Source organism: Glycine soja, chromosome 18 (genome assembly GCF_004193775.1).
Source record: "Glycine soja cultivar W05 chromosome 18, ASM419377v2, whole genome shotgun sequence".
In the NCBI taxonomy this organism is placed as follows: domain Eukaryota; kingdom Viridiplantae; phylum Streptophyta; class Magnoliopsida; order Fabales; family Fabaceae; genus Glycine; species Glycine soja.
The window spans coordinates 7,309,575-7,327,018 of record NC_041019.1 but is presented as its reverse complement, the minus strand read 5'-3'; the positions used below and the strand labels follow the sequence as shown (position 1 = coordinate 7,327,018).

General features: G+C 32.0%; 1 protein-coding gene across 3 annotated transcripts; it reads left to right on the top strand.

Moving 5' to 3' along the window:
* The first annotated feature begins 7,328 nt into the window (after positions 1-7,328).
* LOC114396465 (glutamic acid-rich protein-like) lies at positions 7,329-15,108 on the top strand. Of its 3 annotated transcripts, XM_028358449.1 has the most exons (13): positions 7,339-7,452; positions 8,012-8,170; positions 8,314-9,385; positions 9,482-9,515; positions 10,473-10,552; positions 10,785-10,844; positions 11,016-11,126; positions 11,213-11,293; positions 11,414-11,494; positions 12,031-12,649; positions 12,872-12,981; positions 14,124-14,154; positions 14,635-15,108. In XM_028358449.1, exons 3-13 carry the CDS (start codon positions 8,402-8,404, stop codon positions 14,793-14,795), a joined length of 2,352 nt encoding a protein of 783 aa, XP_028214250.1. In that variant the 5' UTR covers positions 7,339-7,452; positions 8,012-8,170; positions 8,314-8,401; the 3' UTR covers positions 14,796-15,108. The 3 variants fall into 3 exon arrangements, with proteins under 3 accessions (XP_028214251.1, XP_028214249.1, XP_028214250.1); XM_028358450.1 differs by lacking the exon at positions 8,012-8,170 and having other exon boundaries at positions 7,329-7,452; positions 12,875-12,981; XM_028358448.1 differs by lacking the exon at positions 8,012-8,170 and having other exon boundaries at positions 7,329-7,452.
* The last annotated feature ends 2,336 nt before the right edge of the window (positions 15,109-17,444 follow it).

Below are 17,444 nucleotides of genomic sequence, written 5' to 3'. Positions count from 1 at the left end.
ACATACATGATTTGATCAAAATTGGGGTTTTAAACTCAGTCATTAATTTCTTTTAATTATAATATAACTGTTAAAATCAATTCTTTTTATTTCTCATTTTAAATTTTTTTTATTTGAAACATTCCCAATATACACATGCTAATAATAAATTAAAAATGCATAAAATAATGTGCATGTATAATTATACATAATATTCATCACATATATACTATAATTTTTATTAAACATATTATTTGTATATTTATAATAATTTTGAGATGTAAATTTAAATTGTATTATTAATTCAAATATTTAAAACAAATAATCATTTTTTAAAAGAAAAATATTTGAATAATAATTATAATTTTAAAAATCCTATATAATTTTTTTAATTTTAAAAAATTAAATACATAAATAAAATATAATTTTGTATAATTTAGTTAAAAATATATTTTTATAACTTTCATAATTAAAAGTTAATTTTTAGAAAAAATATATGTAATTTTTTGTCATTTGAACATAATTTAATAATTTATATTATATTCTACCACTATCTAGTTTATAATATGGTGTGCATCAAATATTAGATAGGATTAAACCTTATCATGCTCTTATTATATTATGTTCTTATCTTGTTCTCATATCCTATTATACTTGTCCACCAATTGAGTCCTTGAAATAATTGTTGAATATAAATGCCTAATAAGATTTTATCATTTTATTATATTATCTAAATAAATTTTTCAGTGCAAATGCATTAGTTTTTGAAAAAAATCAATTAGTTCACATTTGTAATTTCTAGAGATAAAGGTTGGACTCTTGGGAATGAATTTGGTAGGTGTTCTTACAAGCTTTTTGGAGATCCAAGTTTAGTTCTAATTCCAAGAGAGTTTCTTGGTTAAGAGTTATGAAGTTGTCTTAGTTTTACAGTAGTGATTCTATAACCGCTGAAGGGGGAGAGAGTTGCTTTGATTTTAAGAGAATTTTGACAAATTGATCACCTCTAGTCTTGTTGTGAGTGATGTATGTTGAAGTGGTTGATCTAGCAAGGACTCTAGATGTTCCTGAGATGGTGGGGGTGTTTGTTGGGATTTTCCTAATTTTGTGGGTTTGTAGTTTTGTCTTCATTGATCATGGAATAATCTAAGTCGTAGCATGGTAGGTATATAGGCTTGGAAGTTATGAGAACCTTGTGTGTGAAGTAGCTTGAGTGAGTTGACTAAATGAGTCTAGTACACACTCCTAGAAGTCACAGACATCTTATGTTCAAAATGGCTTGAGTGGGTAGACTTATTAAGTCTTATCATGAATGGGTAAGTAGTCTTAGAACCTGCAAGCACCTTGTGTGAAGTGGTTCAAGTAGTTGGTCAAGTAAGTCATATCATGAGCAATTGCATTGACTTAGAAGTCACAAACACCATATGTACAAAGTGGCTTATGTTTTAATCGATTGAGCCATATCATGGGTGAGTTCATGTGTTGAGTGGTTGTAAGAGGAATTTAAAGTGTTTATCCTATATTAAGGGTGATCATGTGTTTATGAGACTGTCAGGTCTAATAGAGACCGACTTTGTATATGTTTATGACTACTTGTTTAACCAATTTTGAGTAAGGGCCTTTTTTTATTTTAAGTGTAATGAATGTGGCCCTAATACAGTAAGTCAGTAACACATAAACTTGTGGGGTTTTGTTAGTTTGAGGTGTCATGAGACTATATTATTAGCTTCAAGTTGGCCTTTCAATATGTTAATATTCTTTAAATCCTTTAGGACACATTTGAGTGCAATGTACTAAAGGAGGTTTGTGATGGCCAACAGATGAAGGATATAACTAGAGTGAGGATGAGGGAACCCATAGAGATGATGTCGTCAACTGATATATACGAAGTTATCGCTTTATTGGTCATTTGTTAGGGACCATTTTTGTATTTTTTTTAAATAACTTTTGTTAAGACTTGTGGTGCTTTAGTATAATGTTATGTTTTGTTGAGGGTTTTTTGGTTGCACGATGGTATCTAATAGGCAAGTGCACCAATTCGTTAAAATAGTATTTTGAAACGGTAAGATCGAATATCGTTTCTATAAGGATTTTGTTTGTACTCAACTAGTGCATATTCAATTTGTGTGCACTTAATGAATGAATTGGGAAAATGCTAAATAAATCATTTTGGTTGTAAATTAAACGATGGTGCGATTCTAAACTAAGACTGAGTAAAGGAAACAAACATTGAGCTTGATGACAAAAAATAGATGTAGAATTTGATTATGTCGGGGGCTCCTTACCGAAACCTCTCTTGATGTAATTAGGATAATTTTTCTCTATTTAATACTATTCTAGTTATCACCTACATCTGTGAAATTACTCTAACCGTGATTCCTCACACGAGAGAGCCTAATTCTCCTAGTTTTTTTTCTTAATCCCTCAAGAACTAAACTAAGTGAACTGCATGACTAATAGAGATGTACACCTTGGCTAAATTACTTCACACTATCCCTAGCAATGAAGCATTTTAGATGCTCTTCCAAATTCTAAGGATTAATCATATTTCCCAATGCTTAAACCTTAACATAACATATAAATGGATGATCAAATCAAATACATGGAAATAAACACAGTAAGAAACAATGAAACTAAGGATAATATTAAATAGATAATAAGAGTTTTTACATCAAGAGAATTTGGTGGAAAGCTCCCCAACAATGGATTGTTTAGCCCTCCATGGTCATGAAGGGCTCAAATATACAAAAGGTGTAAAAGATGAAGGGATAGGGAATGAAGGTGAAGTGGGAAAAGAGAGTGGACTCTCAATGATTGTCCTCCTCTAGCTCAAGCTTTAGGGCTTCTTCTTATCTCTAAATGAACTCCCTTTCTCTCTCCTTTTTTTTGCTTAAAAACCTTCTTGAGTTTGAAATCTCGCGACTATGCGCTGAGCGCGTAGGCGCACTGAACGCGAGTAAGTGGTTGGGCGCTAAGCAAATCATGTGCGCTAAGCGCCCTTTCGCCCGATTGCAGGTTCTTTAAGTTACTTCTTTGCATGCGGACATTCTCCTGCTAAGCAACACAGCTTGCTAAGTGAGCTTTGCGCGCTAAGCGTAAACCATCTGGCTTCAACTTCTCTCTCTATCCCTTGCCAGTATTTATCTGCAAAATAAAACCATCAAAACAGTATGAATTAGCAGTTTAAGGCACCTATTGCATAGAAACTCAGAGGATGCTAAAATTCTAATGGTTCACACAAAACGAAGCAATAAAAATGGGAAGATATTGCCAATTCTTACATGTTTTAACTACATAATTTACTTATACACATCAATTATCAACAAATTGCATGTTTTCTTGATAATGTGGTGTGCATTTATTATTTCTTACCACTTCAAGTGCAATGAGTTATGCATTTTGATTTTTATTAATACATTGATGTGTTGATGAGTTAAATGTGCAAAGTTTTTTTTCCTAAAAGCTTTATGTATAAATAAGATGTGGTGTTTGTGATTTGTAGTGACCCTTAAATTATTGTTTTAGGTTTGGCAAAATTGTAAATTTGGTCCCCCAGTTTATCTCCAATTTCGAATTTGATCTCCTAGTAATTTAATTCACAAATTTGATCCCCCTATTTTGTAAAACCGTGCAATGTTGGTCCCTCAGGTCACAATTGGACGTTGACCATTAACAAGTGATGTTGACTACCACGTGTCACGTTCTTATTGGATGATGACTGATACATGTCATGTTCTAATTGGATGTCAACTCTATGAAAGATGAAATAAATTGTTGTTTTCATTGATCAATCAGAACATGACATGTGGCAATCATAATCCAATAAGAACGTGACACGTGGTAGTCAACAACACTTGTTAACGATCAACGTCCAATTGTGGCCTGGGGGACCAGCATTGCACAATTTTACAAAATAAGGGGACCGAATTTTTGAATTAAATTATTGAGGGACCAAATCTGAAACTGGAGATAAACTGGGAGACTAAAAATGCAATTTTGCCTTTAGGTTTTGAGTAGGCATTGTTTAATTTTAGGTTTTTGTGATGGTGCTAGTTATGGCAAATCTTAGGGGGTTATTTCATGGAATTAACTAATCAAAATAACCAAGGTGAAAAATGTAGCAACCTAATTTTTAGTAATTCATGTTTAGCTCAATTGATCAGAATTACAACTGAATACGCCTAATTTAAATAATAAATTTTAGTTAAATGAACTTTGTGATTTTATTGTGAAATTTTTGGTGGTTAATTCAACTTAAACTTAAATTGCATTGTGAGATAGACAATATAAGATCTTATTGTTATATGTGAGCATACAATCAAATATTTAATGGAATTAATTATGATTAATCATTATTAATTATAATAAAGCTTTTGTGAAGTTTTAAATTCATTGCGACACTATTGATTAAAGTATTATTATTGATCTTATATCAAATGTGTATTTTACAATGTTTTTTAAGTTGAAAAAATGCCCTAACTATTCCTTGACAATATTTAATGACTAATCAGTCATAGCATGTTATTAACATGATAGGTCATCAAAACAAGCATAAAATTAGAAAGTTCACCTTTTGTACACAATTTTACACAAACATGAAATTGACACAAATTCAAACCAAGCCTTCCTCTTGATGTAACTTGACCATGTATTATAAGGGTTGGGGTGAATTTTAGCTTTAAAACTTGTTACCAAAACCTAAAAGAGTCAGTCATTAGTCATAATTATCAATCTCTCTCATCTTACATCCAAACTCTCAAACTCCATCTTCCTCTTCTCACTTTCCACTCCAACAGTACAAGTATTTTCTCTCTTAAATATTACTTCTTTCACCATTTCAAAAAGATAAAAAGCTTTCAAGGCCTAAGGTATGTAAGCCATTAAAGACCTTGATCCAAGCATCCTTTGTAACTTTCTTTAATAATTTTTCCTTCCTCTCTTCATGCCATTCTTCACCTCATTCTTTTCATGTTATTTAATAAAAAAAACATGGTCTTTGGGCAGAGGATGAGATTATAGTTCAAGAAAGTTCCTCTAAGGCCTAAAAATTTCATCCTTTTTTTAAGAGTTTCATTCTTTCTTTTGGTATTTAAGGGTAGGGGATGATTACCTCATTCTCTTCACTTTTGATCTAATATTATCTCTTGGTTGAATAAAAATACTTTCTTTGGACATCTTTTTTTTAGTTTAAATTTTAGGGTCATGATCATCATTTTATATCTTGTGAAATTAACTTCCCTTGCTTGCATGACTCTTTGATCTAGTGCATCATTGGACAAAATATCAAATTTATTATATGACATCAAAGATTTCTTTTTTTCTTTACCCATTTTGTTGCATTTGCACCATAAGTGAGTTGCTTTTTTGAGAAACATGCATCCAATCACCAGGTAATGACTTTAAAAAAATAGGAATGTTATCTATCCCTAAATTGGATGAATTTCCTTTTAATTTTGAGTTTTGATATCACCCATAACGATGACATCCTTATCCTTTTGTAGGGAAGAAGATGACTTTGTTTACTTAGGTTGTGAAAGGGGTGATTGTGGACAATCATGAGTGACATAACCATAACACTCACATCCTGAACAAATAATATGAAGTCCTTGCATAAATGACCTTGTACCTATGGCCATTTATTTTTCCACTACGAGTTTGTTAATATTTATTTCCACTCATACCTGTATAATTTTTTTTCCTATTCCTCCCTTAGGGTGTTAACGTCCACCTTAATCAACTTACCAATTATAAAACCCAAAGCAAAAAGGAAACTCTTGTCACAATAAACCATGTCAAGATTAGGAAAATGACCTAAACTAAGGTTTGATCCATTTTTGCTTTAGACAGGGTAAACTTAGGCTTTCATTCCTAACTGCAAGATAGTGATCAAAGAATCCAAGGGCATCTTGCTACTACTTTATCTACATCTGACTCCACATCAAATTTGACTGAAAAAATAATCATGATCATCATCCATAATCTAAAAACTTGCTTATGTCTTTTAGAGCCCAGGAAGATGATCTTTCATTGTCATAAGTCCTTTAAACTTTTCCAACAACTTCACAATAAGAGTATATTGTCAATGGTTATATAGTTCCTAAAGCAACGAAGACTCCACCCTCATTTTGGCTAGATGATTACCCTTCATACTTAACATGAACAAGTTTTTGGGCTATGAAATCAGATCTTGGAGTAAGTCAAGGGTGTGTAGGCTTTTATCTAATACTTTATTTCAAAATGATATTAGAGGGCCTATATCATGTGATTTCTTTAGACATGTAGGCATTAAAGTGGAAGAAAATGGAAAAGTCATAAACATTAATGCAGATGATTGATAAAAATACTTTTTTTCACTAGTTTGAAACATTTTACAAAGTGATTCTTCCTACATTGTTTGGGCTTGTAAACTCCTAACTTTTTGCTTTTTATTTTTTTATTTTTACCTTCTTATTAAAATCTCTTTTGCATTTTCTACACTAAAAAAAGCCTTTAACTCTTTCTCCCATTCTTAGTTTGACTCTCTATTACTCTCTCCATTTCTAATTATAAGACTATTTCAACTAATTTATATCACTTAAAAAAATAGTTAATTTAGTTAATTACATTAAAGTTGTCAATTATTTATACTATCATTTCAGAATTATATTTTTCTTATCTCTCTATTTACTTAATTGTTTTTCATTAATGTCTGGATAGTAAAGAATTAAGTAAAGATATGTAAGAAAAAATAATTAATGCATATAAAAATTAGAAAAACCTTTTATAAAAAGAGGCAAACAAATTTTTAAAAAAGATTTTATAATTAAGAACAAATGATGTATTATTATCAAATATTATAAATTATAATATAAACTCATTTACATTATTTGAATTCATAAAAAAGTTAATAATAAAATTAAAATTTTACATTCATAATTTTCAAGAAAATAAATTATTTAATAAAAATTAATTTTTTTTAAAAATATGTATGATAACCAATTTTCAAATTATAATCAAATATATTTTCATTTCATTTTACATTTATAAACTATTAAGTTTTGGACCATCATGAGATTTATCCACTCATTTAATATTTTTCTTTTTGGTAAATCACTAATTATAACCTTTTGCATCATAAAGAGGAAAGTACTCTTACATTGGCATATTCAATTGTTCATTTACTCACTGAAAAAAATATAACAGGACAATTTAACTGCATGACACAAAGGAATTTCGAAACACAACCGTTGATCTTGCACGTACCCCACGAAAACCCCATCAGAGCCATTGCATCCGAATTTCAGTCTTACATGACAATTTAACTGCATTTAAAATCCACATTTGAAGTCCGAACTATAAATTCTCCCAAATACCCTCCCCCATACATTCACATAGTTACTACTGTCAGTGGCAGAGAGAGAGAGAGAAAGACGTGGAGTGTGTGAGTGAAGAAGCTCTCTGTTGATGCTTACCTCTTCCATTCCAACCTTTGAATCTGTAAGCTTCTTCTCTTCCAATTTCCCTTCTCACGCGTCGTTTTAGGTTTAAAAGTTTGCATCTTTATGTACTCCGCTGTCAATTGTTGCATGGGGTTGGTGGATTTGGGGTGAGGGATTTTTAGGGCTTTGAATGACTTTACTTTGATTTGATTATTTGGGCTATGTTTGAGATCAAAGGTTCTCACTGGGTGTATTTAAGAAGAAAAAAAATTATATTTTGAAGCCTTTTCAATTCTCACCATGGCTCTGCTGTGCTCTGGTGAGAATTTTGTTTTTGGAATTGCATGAATATATCCTTTTGATGCGGTGATGTGATTTTCTCTGGAAATGGTGCAAAATTAATATTCAAGGATTGTTTTTTTTTTTTTTTAATTTAATTATTCGCTCTGCCATGCTGTACAGTGTTGAGTATTATCATGTTGGCTTTTTGTTTGTCATCAACTGCATTCCTTTGTTGCTTTTAGGGGGGTGGGTGGGTTAATTTTCATGCTTTCGCTGCAATTAATTGACATGGGGTAAATATATTCATTTTTTCTCGTTGTGGCCATGACTGAAAGATACTATAGTGCTTTTCGGGTTGGCTGCCGCACGCTGTTATCCAACATTGATAGTAACTATGATTGACCAAAGTGGAGCCAAATTGTACTCCCCTTGACGGCTGCTTTGTAGAGTCCAACAGCCGCTGTACTGCTACAGCATGCTATCAATAACCCTGGGTTCAATTTTAAAATATTTGCCTTCTTGAAATGCCCTTCCATTGTAGCTGGTTTTTATCGTTTATTTTCCCCTCTTTATTTGCACTTTGTTGTTTGAGTGTTTGTCATACCTATACTAAATGATGTGTTTTTTAATTCTCCAGGTAGGCTTCAGTTGTGCTATTTAACAGTGTAGGGCATTGTGTGCTTAGGAAATAGTAAGTTTGTATAATTACTGTAAATAAAATCAGTATGGGTGAGGAAGAATCAGTGAATGAAGTTTCAAAGACTGATTCAAATGGAAAGAGCTTTCAGGAGAAAACTTTGGATGAAATTACTGAGAAAAAGGACTTGGAAACTGATGGAGGAAAAGTCTTGGAGAACAATGGTATCAAAAAGAATATTGTAAAAGAAATTGAAGATAAGAAAGCTGTTGGTGTTGAAAAGGTAGAAGAGGACAAGAAAAATGGTGTTGTGGAAGATGCAAAAGAGGATAAGAAAGAAGATGGGGTGAAAGAAGCTAAGGAGGATAAGAAAGAAGTGGTGGAAGAAGTAAAAGAGGATAAGAAAGAAGATGGAGTGGAAGAAGCAAAAGAGAATAAGAAAGAAGATGGGGTGGAAGAAGTAAAAGAGGTTAAGGAAGTTGATGGTGTGAAAGAAATCAAGGAGGATAAGGAAGTTGATGGGGTGAAAGAAGTCAAGGAGGATAAGGAAGTTGATGGTGTGAAAGAAGTAGTTGAAGATAAAAAAAGTGATGAGTTGAAAGAAATAGAAGAGGATAAGAAAGATGATCATATATCTGAGAATGATAAAATGGATGAAGACACTGAGGTTAAGGAAACAATTGAAGGTAAACAAGAAAATGAAAAAGTGGAAGCTGAGAAACCAGAAGTAGATGCTATGGAAGTAGAGAGTGGCATTCCGCAGAAGGAGGGGAGTGATAAAAAGGAGAAAAAAGATGTGGCGATGGAGGAGGAGGATGAAGATGAGGGTAAGGATAATATTGATAAGTCAAAAGAAGAAGAGAAGGCAGAAGATAGTAAGGGTGAGAAAAGATCAAAAAAACGTGGGAGAGGGAATATCAATGGGGAGAAAGTGAAGGAGAAAAGAAAGGAACTGAAGAAAACAGAGCCAAGAACTCCTACTATTGATCGCCCTGTGCGGGAAAGGAAATCAGTTGAGAGGTTGGTAGCATCAATTGAGAAAGATGCAACAAAAGAATTTCACATTGAAAAGGTGTGTTTTGTTTTCAGTTTCACATTTGAAATATTTACCCTTAGTTATGCATTTATTTTAACTTAATTTGCTTACAGCTTCTCTTTCAAATTGTAGGGTCGTGGTACACCTTTGAAAGATATACCAAATGGTATGGTGCTTTCCTTTTTTGAATTCTTCTTTGATAATGGTCTTTTAATTCCCTTCTGTATATACTTGAGCCAACCGAAATTAATATAATGCTTAATATACTTGCACAAGCATTCCACATTCTTCTTGGTTTTATGACAAAATCTTAATAAAATTGAATTTAACATTTAACATAAATATTAGGCAAGAAATGTGCCAGATATATATATTGTTTCTATACTTTTCCAATTATGGTAAAAAATGTGCTATTTGTAGAGATAGCTGATTGAAGATTTTGAAATTATAAGGTTATTGTAAGCCTTCAATTCAATGATTATGTGAGCCAAGGATATGTGTTTAACTACATATTTGCCCCCAAAATATTGACTATTGAGGCCCTCGCCCTGCAGATTGTCATGAGTTAATTTTCCTTACTTACAACATTTGCTGTTACTTTGATAATACTATTGGCAAATTCCATTAGTGTATTCTGATTTGAATTTCTTGTGTACATTAATCCATTTATAAAATTGTCAACTTTTTGCTTGCCTTCTTTTCCTATTGAAAGGGAAAAGTATTTTATGTATGTATATTCCTTTTCCCCTCATATTGTACCTTCAATGTCAATAATAATGACACAAACTTGGCAATATCTGAGCTCCTTCCTTTCACTCTTAATGGCAAATGAGATTATCAGCTAATTATAGTTTATCCATGTTATTTAATGTCATTTAACTATTGGGTCTATGGAATATTTAGCACTCGAGATAATGGGAGAACATAGTTGACTATTAAATTGACTGCAATTTAGCAGTGATAGAAAAGGTTCCTGTTATGAATATATAAATAAAGTTGACCTGATATATGGGGGATTTATTAATTTTTGTCCTTATATACATTCATTATGCTGTGAAGTGTGGATTCATGTTTCTTCTTTAGAACAGCTAAAACTTTATGACTCTTCCTTTTTCTGCTTTAGTGGCATTTAAGTTATCTAGAAGGAAGACTGAAGATACATTCAAATTGCTACATACAATTCTGTTTGGAAGGAGAGGGAAGGTATGTCTTACTTCATCAACTATCTGTGTTTTTTTGTTACAGTTGTTATGCCACCTCCATTGACTTTTATTTTAGCTTTTGACTTTTTGTATTATGCCACCTCTATAGTTCATGATATGGGGTAGTGGTTGCCTAGATTCTTAAAAAGTTAAACACTTAACTTACCTGGTGTTAAAGTGTCACATTAATGTTATTATGCTTTCATGTAAATCCTGTTTTTACTCTTTTGCAGGCAGTTGAGATCAAGAGTAATATATCAAGGTTTTCTGGTTTTGTGTGGCGTGAAAATGAGGTAATTATTACCCTTATATATTAAGAGAATTGGTGCTCATAAAATGCAACTATATCATACTTTACAATCATAGGGTTTTGTTGGTAGCAAGTTCTTTTACTGATTTCTTGCTTTTCTGATTGAAGTCCTTCATCTGCCAAAGGTTCTAAAGTCCAAATATTGTTACTGCAGGAAAAGCAAATGATTAAAGTAAAAGAAAAACTTGACAAGTGTAATAAAGAGAAGTTACTGGAGTTCTGTGATGTGCTTGACTTAACAATTGCCAGGCCAACAACGAGGAAGGTGTGTTGATTAGGCATTATTGATGCTTTTTGACTAATACCATTTTACACAGCTCTATCATAGCTTATAAATTTCTACTTATGCAGGAAGATATTATTGCTGTGCTGATAGACTTTTTAGTTGCCCCTCATGCAACCACAGCTGTGTTACTTGCAGAAAAAGACAAGGTTTTCTTTATTTTTGTGTTTCAATTTTCTTTTTCCTTATGGTTGTGGTAATTTCTTTTTACCTAGGCAATTATGTTTTGGTCATAATATTCATATTATTTATGTTTTAACTATTATCAGTCCAGTAAGGGCAAAAAGCGCAAACATGTTGTAAAACAGGGTTCATCAAGATCTGCAACAACTTCAAGACGTTCTGCAAAGGTAATATCTCACTCCTTTAACTTCAGGAATGTGAGATGTGATTTAAACAAGAAAAAGACTCCCCTCTCCCGTCTTCCCCTCTATTGAGGGAAATAGTTATTTTATTTTTATTTTTTATGTTCTAACAAATCTATTCAGCTCATTTGGAAAAACTTCTCCCCAAGAACTTACAGGAAAAGTAAAAAAGAAGGTAAAATGAATTAAGCTTTTGGAAAATTTAATAGTTGTGATTTGACAAAACTGTTCTTAGGTTCAATTCTATGTTTGTATTATACCCTGCCCCTCCCTACAAAATAGTTGTATTGGAATGGGCTTGTGGTATAGTACTGCTACACTAGTACTTAATTGTTTGTTGGTATAATTTGGTAATTGGTACCAGTGCTGTGTATTATATTGCTTTTCATGTTAATCTAATCCCATATTATTCAGAATATAGTATCAACATAAGTGATATGTACAGTTTTAGTTCGTTTTTACTGGGATCTTCTTAGTTATTTGTTTTCTTTTGCTCAACTTTTTTGGCATGTATTTTTCAGAGTCAGAAGAAAAATGAAGATTCTTCAGTAGTACGGAGAAAGAGTACAAGTGACACAGAAGATGAGTCAGAGGAAGACGAGAAAGATGAAGAAAATGAGGAGGAAAATGAAAATGGTGTTCCTGACAAATCTGAGGATGAAACACCAGAGAAATCTGAAAGTGAAGACAAAAGTGATTCCGGAAGTGAATCTGAAGATACGAAAGAAAAGAAAAAACCTAAAACATCATCCACAAAGAAAGAATCTGCTAAGAAAAGTAAAATTGAGAAAATTAAAGTTGCAACTAAATCTCGCTCACCACAAAAAAGAACACCTAAGAAATCATCATCCAACCTCTCAAAGTCTGATGATGACAGTGATGAAAGTCCAAATCCAAAGGTCTTTTCAAGGAAGAAGAAAAATGAGAAAGGAGGAAAGCAGAAGATTGATGATAGTGATGAAAGTCCAAATCCAAAGGTATTTTCAAGGAAGAAGAAAAATGAGAAAGGAGGAAAGAAGAAGATTGATGATGATAGTGATGAAAGTCCAAATCCAAAGGTCTTTTCAAGGAAAAAAAAGGAGAAAGGAGGAAAGCAGAAGAGGTCAACACCAACAAAGTCTGCCTCCAAAGAGAGAACTGGTAGATATCTTGAGTTCTCCTTTGCTATTGCCATTATTTCATTTGGAAGTGTTCTGATTTGAATGCCTGGTTGTGTTCTATTAGGGTATTGCTAGTCTGCACAATTATTTTTCCATTTCCATCAGTTTAAGTGTGAATGTTTCTTAATCAAAAAACTGATAATGATTTTGGTGTAATTATCTAAATCCCATTTACATTATAAAATATCTCTGTTATATCAAGCAGAAAAGGTCACTAAAGGAAAAGGAAAGAAGAAAGAGAAGTCCAGCCTCAGTGATAATCAGTTACGTGATGCAATCTGTGAAATTCTTAAAGAAGTTGACTTCAATACGGTAAGATGTTGAAAACTTGAAATAAACTTTAGATAATTCAGTGTGACTAGTTGAATTTATTTTTGTTTAATACATAGCTAAAGATAGTGAAACTGAATGGAACTGCAATCTTGTATAATAAAATTGAATGTTAGGCGGTAAACAGCCAACAAGGAAAATAAACTTAGTGTAGTAGAGATGAGAATGTTGCATTGGATGTGTGGACATATTAGATGTGATAGGATTAGGAATGGTTGCATTAGAGAGAAAATGTTGGGTAGTACCTATTGTAGAAAAAATTATTGAAACTTGAAAGTAGAAACTTGCATTAGGTGGTTTGGGCATGTGGTGAGAAGACTTCTAGAAGCTCCAACAAAGAGAGTAAATCAGATGTAGGGTCACTCATTTGCTAGGGGTAGAGGGAGATCAAACTATAGGTGAAACAATAAGGGTTTAAAGGTCAATAATTTGTTAATAAACATTATTTATGACAAAACATTATGGAATTGTTTGATTTAGGTAGCTGAGCCCAGTTAGTGGGTAAAGGCTTTGTTGTTGTTTGTAATACATAGATAAAGCACTGCAAAACTATTTTTAGGCCTATTGTTCTACTTCATATTGTATCTTTCTTAACTGAGATACTGTCAAAATCCTCGTTGAAAACTTGACAAATAACCCTAGGTTAAGGTATACATTGGCCTTTTCTCTGTCAATGCTCTACTAGAACAATTAAAATATTTATTTACCTTTCAACCAATTTATGTATGGATAATTGGACATGGCATGACCCTGTAATTGATGCTCTAGTCATTAACATAGTCTATCAACTCAGAGTGATGGATTATTAAACATGTGCAGTGCATGCTTCCAGGCTGGAATGTGGCAGCAGATTTGCTACATATCAAACCTTGTAATATTGTTGGCATCTATACAAGGACTTCATATTGCAAGTGAAATTTGTAGAATTCTTAGATGTAATATTGAATATTGCATTTATGATGCTGTTGCAGGAGTGGACTACTTTGTCATTGTTGCTGGCCATCTTATGGCTATAAAAAGATAGTGTTTATGGCCATGAACCAGACAATGTTAATGTTGTATTTAGTATCTACTGAATATTCTGTCTTTTCTAAAATTAGAACATTTTTTTTTCTGTTTTGCAGGCGACATTTACTGACATTCTGAGGCAACTTGGTATGGATCCTTATTACTTTTTTATTTTGCCCAAATTTATAATTTATACCTTTTCTCAATTGCATCTTTGAGATAGTGCTACTTTTGTCCCTTTAAGAACAAGTTCTTTTGTATGCATCTGTTTCTGGATTTTGAATTATAACTGACTTGTATTATCCTCAAAACCTGAATGACATTTCACAGGAGCTCTTTCCCTTGAACGATCTAGGATATTTAATTTTAGAGTGTGTTTGTTTGAGGGGGGGGGGGGGGGGGGGAAATAGGGCAGAAGCAATGTTGGTTTTATGTGGGTCCCATACCTTTTACACACTACTTTAATTCAAATGTTTTTCTTCTATTTCCATCCTCCAAACCAAGCACAACAATAAGGATGAATTGTTTGCTTTGTATAGTCCTAATACTATTTACAAATAAAAAATGAAAAATATAAGATCATAACTTAAAATTAAGTGCCTAACAAAATTGCTTCTCATTTTTCAGCTAAGCAATTTGATATGGATCTCACTCCAAGAAAGGCATCTATAAAGCTGATGATTCAGGAAGAGCTGACAAAACTGGCTGAGGAAGCAGATGATGAGGATGGAGAAGAGGATGCTGAGAAAGATGAAGCCCCGTCTACAGGCCAGGAGGTTAAAGCCTAATTGAGGAGTAGACCGGACTGCTTGGAGATAGGTTTAGCAATGTAATACTATAACCCAAGTTATGCATGCTTCATCTGTACACTTTGATGGGTGGTAGTGGCTGTAACTTATTTTTAGCATCCATCCATTCTGAAGAAACTTGTATTTTGTCAATTTAAGCTTTTGTTGGGCTGCCATTGTGCAGTTTTTTGTTTACATACACCTCAACAGAATCTGTAGGCTTTTATACTGTTCATGAATAGTACTGACCAAATCTACAACAGTTTCAACAATCTGTCTAGTTAAATAAATATTTGACCTTTGTAGTTATCTCCTTTTTGTGCATGTTGATAACTAGCACCGTTGTTGGTTGGTCAAGTCTTTATCTTTCTAATCTTAATGTATTTTTTCGCTATATTATTTATGTCATAGTTGTGTGTTATCTGGTGTGACAAGATGACTGGTTCATTAGCAGTAGCTGCAATGAAATACACGCACTGCAGGAGTGATGATCCCATTTCTCACGTGTCTTACAAATAGTTCTAATCATTCCATGTCATAAGGTTACAAGAGTGAACCCCGAGTTTGTCCTTCAGCAATGTAAGGTAGGATTAGTCCAATAATTTAAAATTTTCACATTAGTCTTAAAAATTTACATATCTCGGTCATTTCAATCTAAATGCAAGAACCAATGTAGTTCACAATTTGTAAATTTTAGCAACTACAGTGGGACTTTTATATGCTTAAAGGATTAATGTGTCTAGTCAAATTTCTTAGGAATGAATTTGGAAGGTTACTTAAATTTCAATATTATCCCTATATTTTGTAAGTTGGGTTTAATTCTTTATATCATGCATGGGACATGTCTATGCCATTGTGGTTTGAAAAGGGGTGTTTGTTGAATTAAATGTGACTGTTAGTAGTGAAGATTGAAGAACACACTCAAGGAATAATTTGGTCCGGCTAACCTTAAATTGTTGGAGGGCATTACTTCAAATGTAAGTGGAATAAGTCAAAAAGGTTTCTGGTTAGAAGCCTTCTCCACTAAGACAAGTGGAACACCAAGAAAATCTAATTATAGTGACAAATGCGATTTATATAATGATTTTGATCAAGATGTAAGGTGTCTAGTTGACCAGGTAGGGACATTTAGAGGGAGAATTATTTTACACCCATTTGATTCGTTAAAGATGAGATGGTTGAAAATAAAATATCATTCATACTTTTCCCGTGCAAATCATTTTACTAACATATATGCACAAGAATAAAAGTTAAAATAAAAATCATATTTTGTCAAAAAGAAATTCTCTTTCTGTTTTCAGTGTCTTTCCTGTTTTCGACTAAACACACCCCTAGTTGAAAACACAAGTTGGCCATTTGGCATTTGCCAGCAGAGGATTGCATACAATATTAGTTCGGTTAACTTTTTTAGTTGGTTTCTTCAGGATGAAGCCGTTTAGATTTTACTGAAATTGATTTTAAAATAAGTTAATGTAAAAGAATTGATTTTCGTTTATGGATGACATTTTAAAAGTTAATATAAATATATCTGCTGAGATAAAATAAAGCAAAATTAAAAAAAATACTAAAAATATAAACTTGACAACTCCATGAATAAGAAAAAGGGTTAATGTAAATAGTTAACCGCTTGTCTTTACAGGTATATAAAAAGAGGCAAGAAATACTATAAGTAACAAACAAATAGAAGGACAAAAGATGTTTACACCAAACTAGAGTCTAGTTCAATTGATTATTGAAAATTTCTGAAACCTATCTTCCTTTCTTACTAATTAAAAGAAAAATATATGTTTACACGCAATGAGTTTAAAGAATTTTATACGTGGATCTTATTTATATGAGAAGGACTTGGATCCTCTCTAATACTCTTCTTTGAGATCCTTTTCAGTTCTTTTATCTAGAATGTTCTTTTATCTTTTTGCTCTTTGGGTCCTAATTATAAGATTTTTTTTTTTAGAAATTACTTGTTACTTTTTATAAGACTATTTTTTAATTTATATGTTTTAATTTTTTTTTCCTTCATACACTTACTTAATTATTTTATCTCCAAACATTTATAAAAAATAATTAAACGGATAGAAGAATAAAAAAATTATTTTAAAATAATAGTATAAATAATTGATAAATTTAATATGATTAACTAAACTAATTTTTTTTATTAACGGATATGAATTAGTTGAAAAGTTATTATAAGCATGGACGGATGGAATAATTTTATTAGGCTTTTTTTTTTTCTTTGACGGGGCATTATTTGGCTTCCTCTCTTCATTGTTTCTGTATTTCGCCTTTCGTTTTTATATTTTGCTGTGGATGCTGAAGAGGATCTAATTTGATAGGAGAAATAGTGAATTTTCAGTTTTGACATTTTAGAGTAACGAAAAGATATTTACGTGCAACCTATTAATTTTTTATGCATGCCATTATTAGGATTAGGTAAAATAAAATAAAAAACAGTATTAGGTGCTCTTGAACTATTATATTTCGATTAGTTTTCACGTGATATATAATTAAGGGTTATTGATTCTTTTTTTAGTAACTTAAAAAATTTCTTCTGTAAAAAAATAACTTAAATTTTTTAAATGTATCATATAAAAAGATTGATTCATATCATGAATACGTGGGTGGATAAAGATCACCTAATAAATTTTTCTA

Bases quoted from the DNA above. Each gene is read 5' to 3' on its own strand.
- LOC114396465 (XM_028358448.1), top strand. From the start codon at position 8,402: ATGGGTGAGGAAGAATCAGTGAATGAAGTTTCAAAGACTGATTCAAAT. The intron at 9,386-9,481 runs GTGTGTTTTGTT...TTCAAATTGTAG, and splicing joins AAGAATTTCACATTGAAAAG to GGTCGTGGTACACCTTTGAA. The intron at 11,495-12,030 runs GTAATATCTCAC...TGTATTTTTCAG, and splicing joins CTTCAAGACGTTCTGCAAAG to AGTCAGAAGAAAAATGAAGA.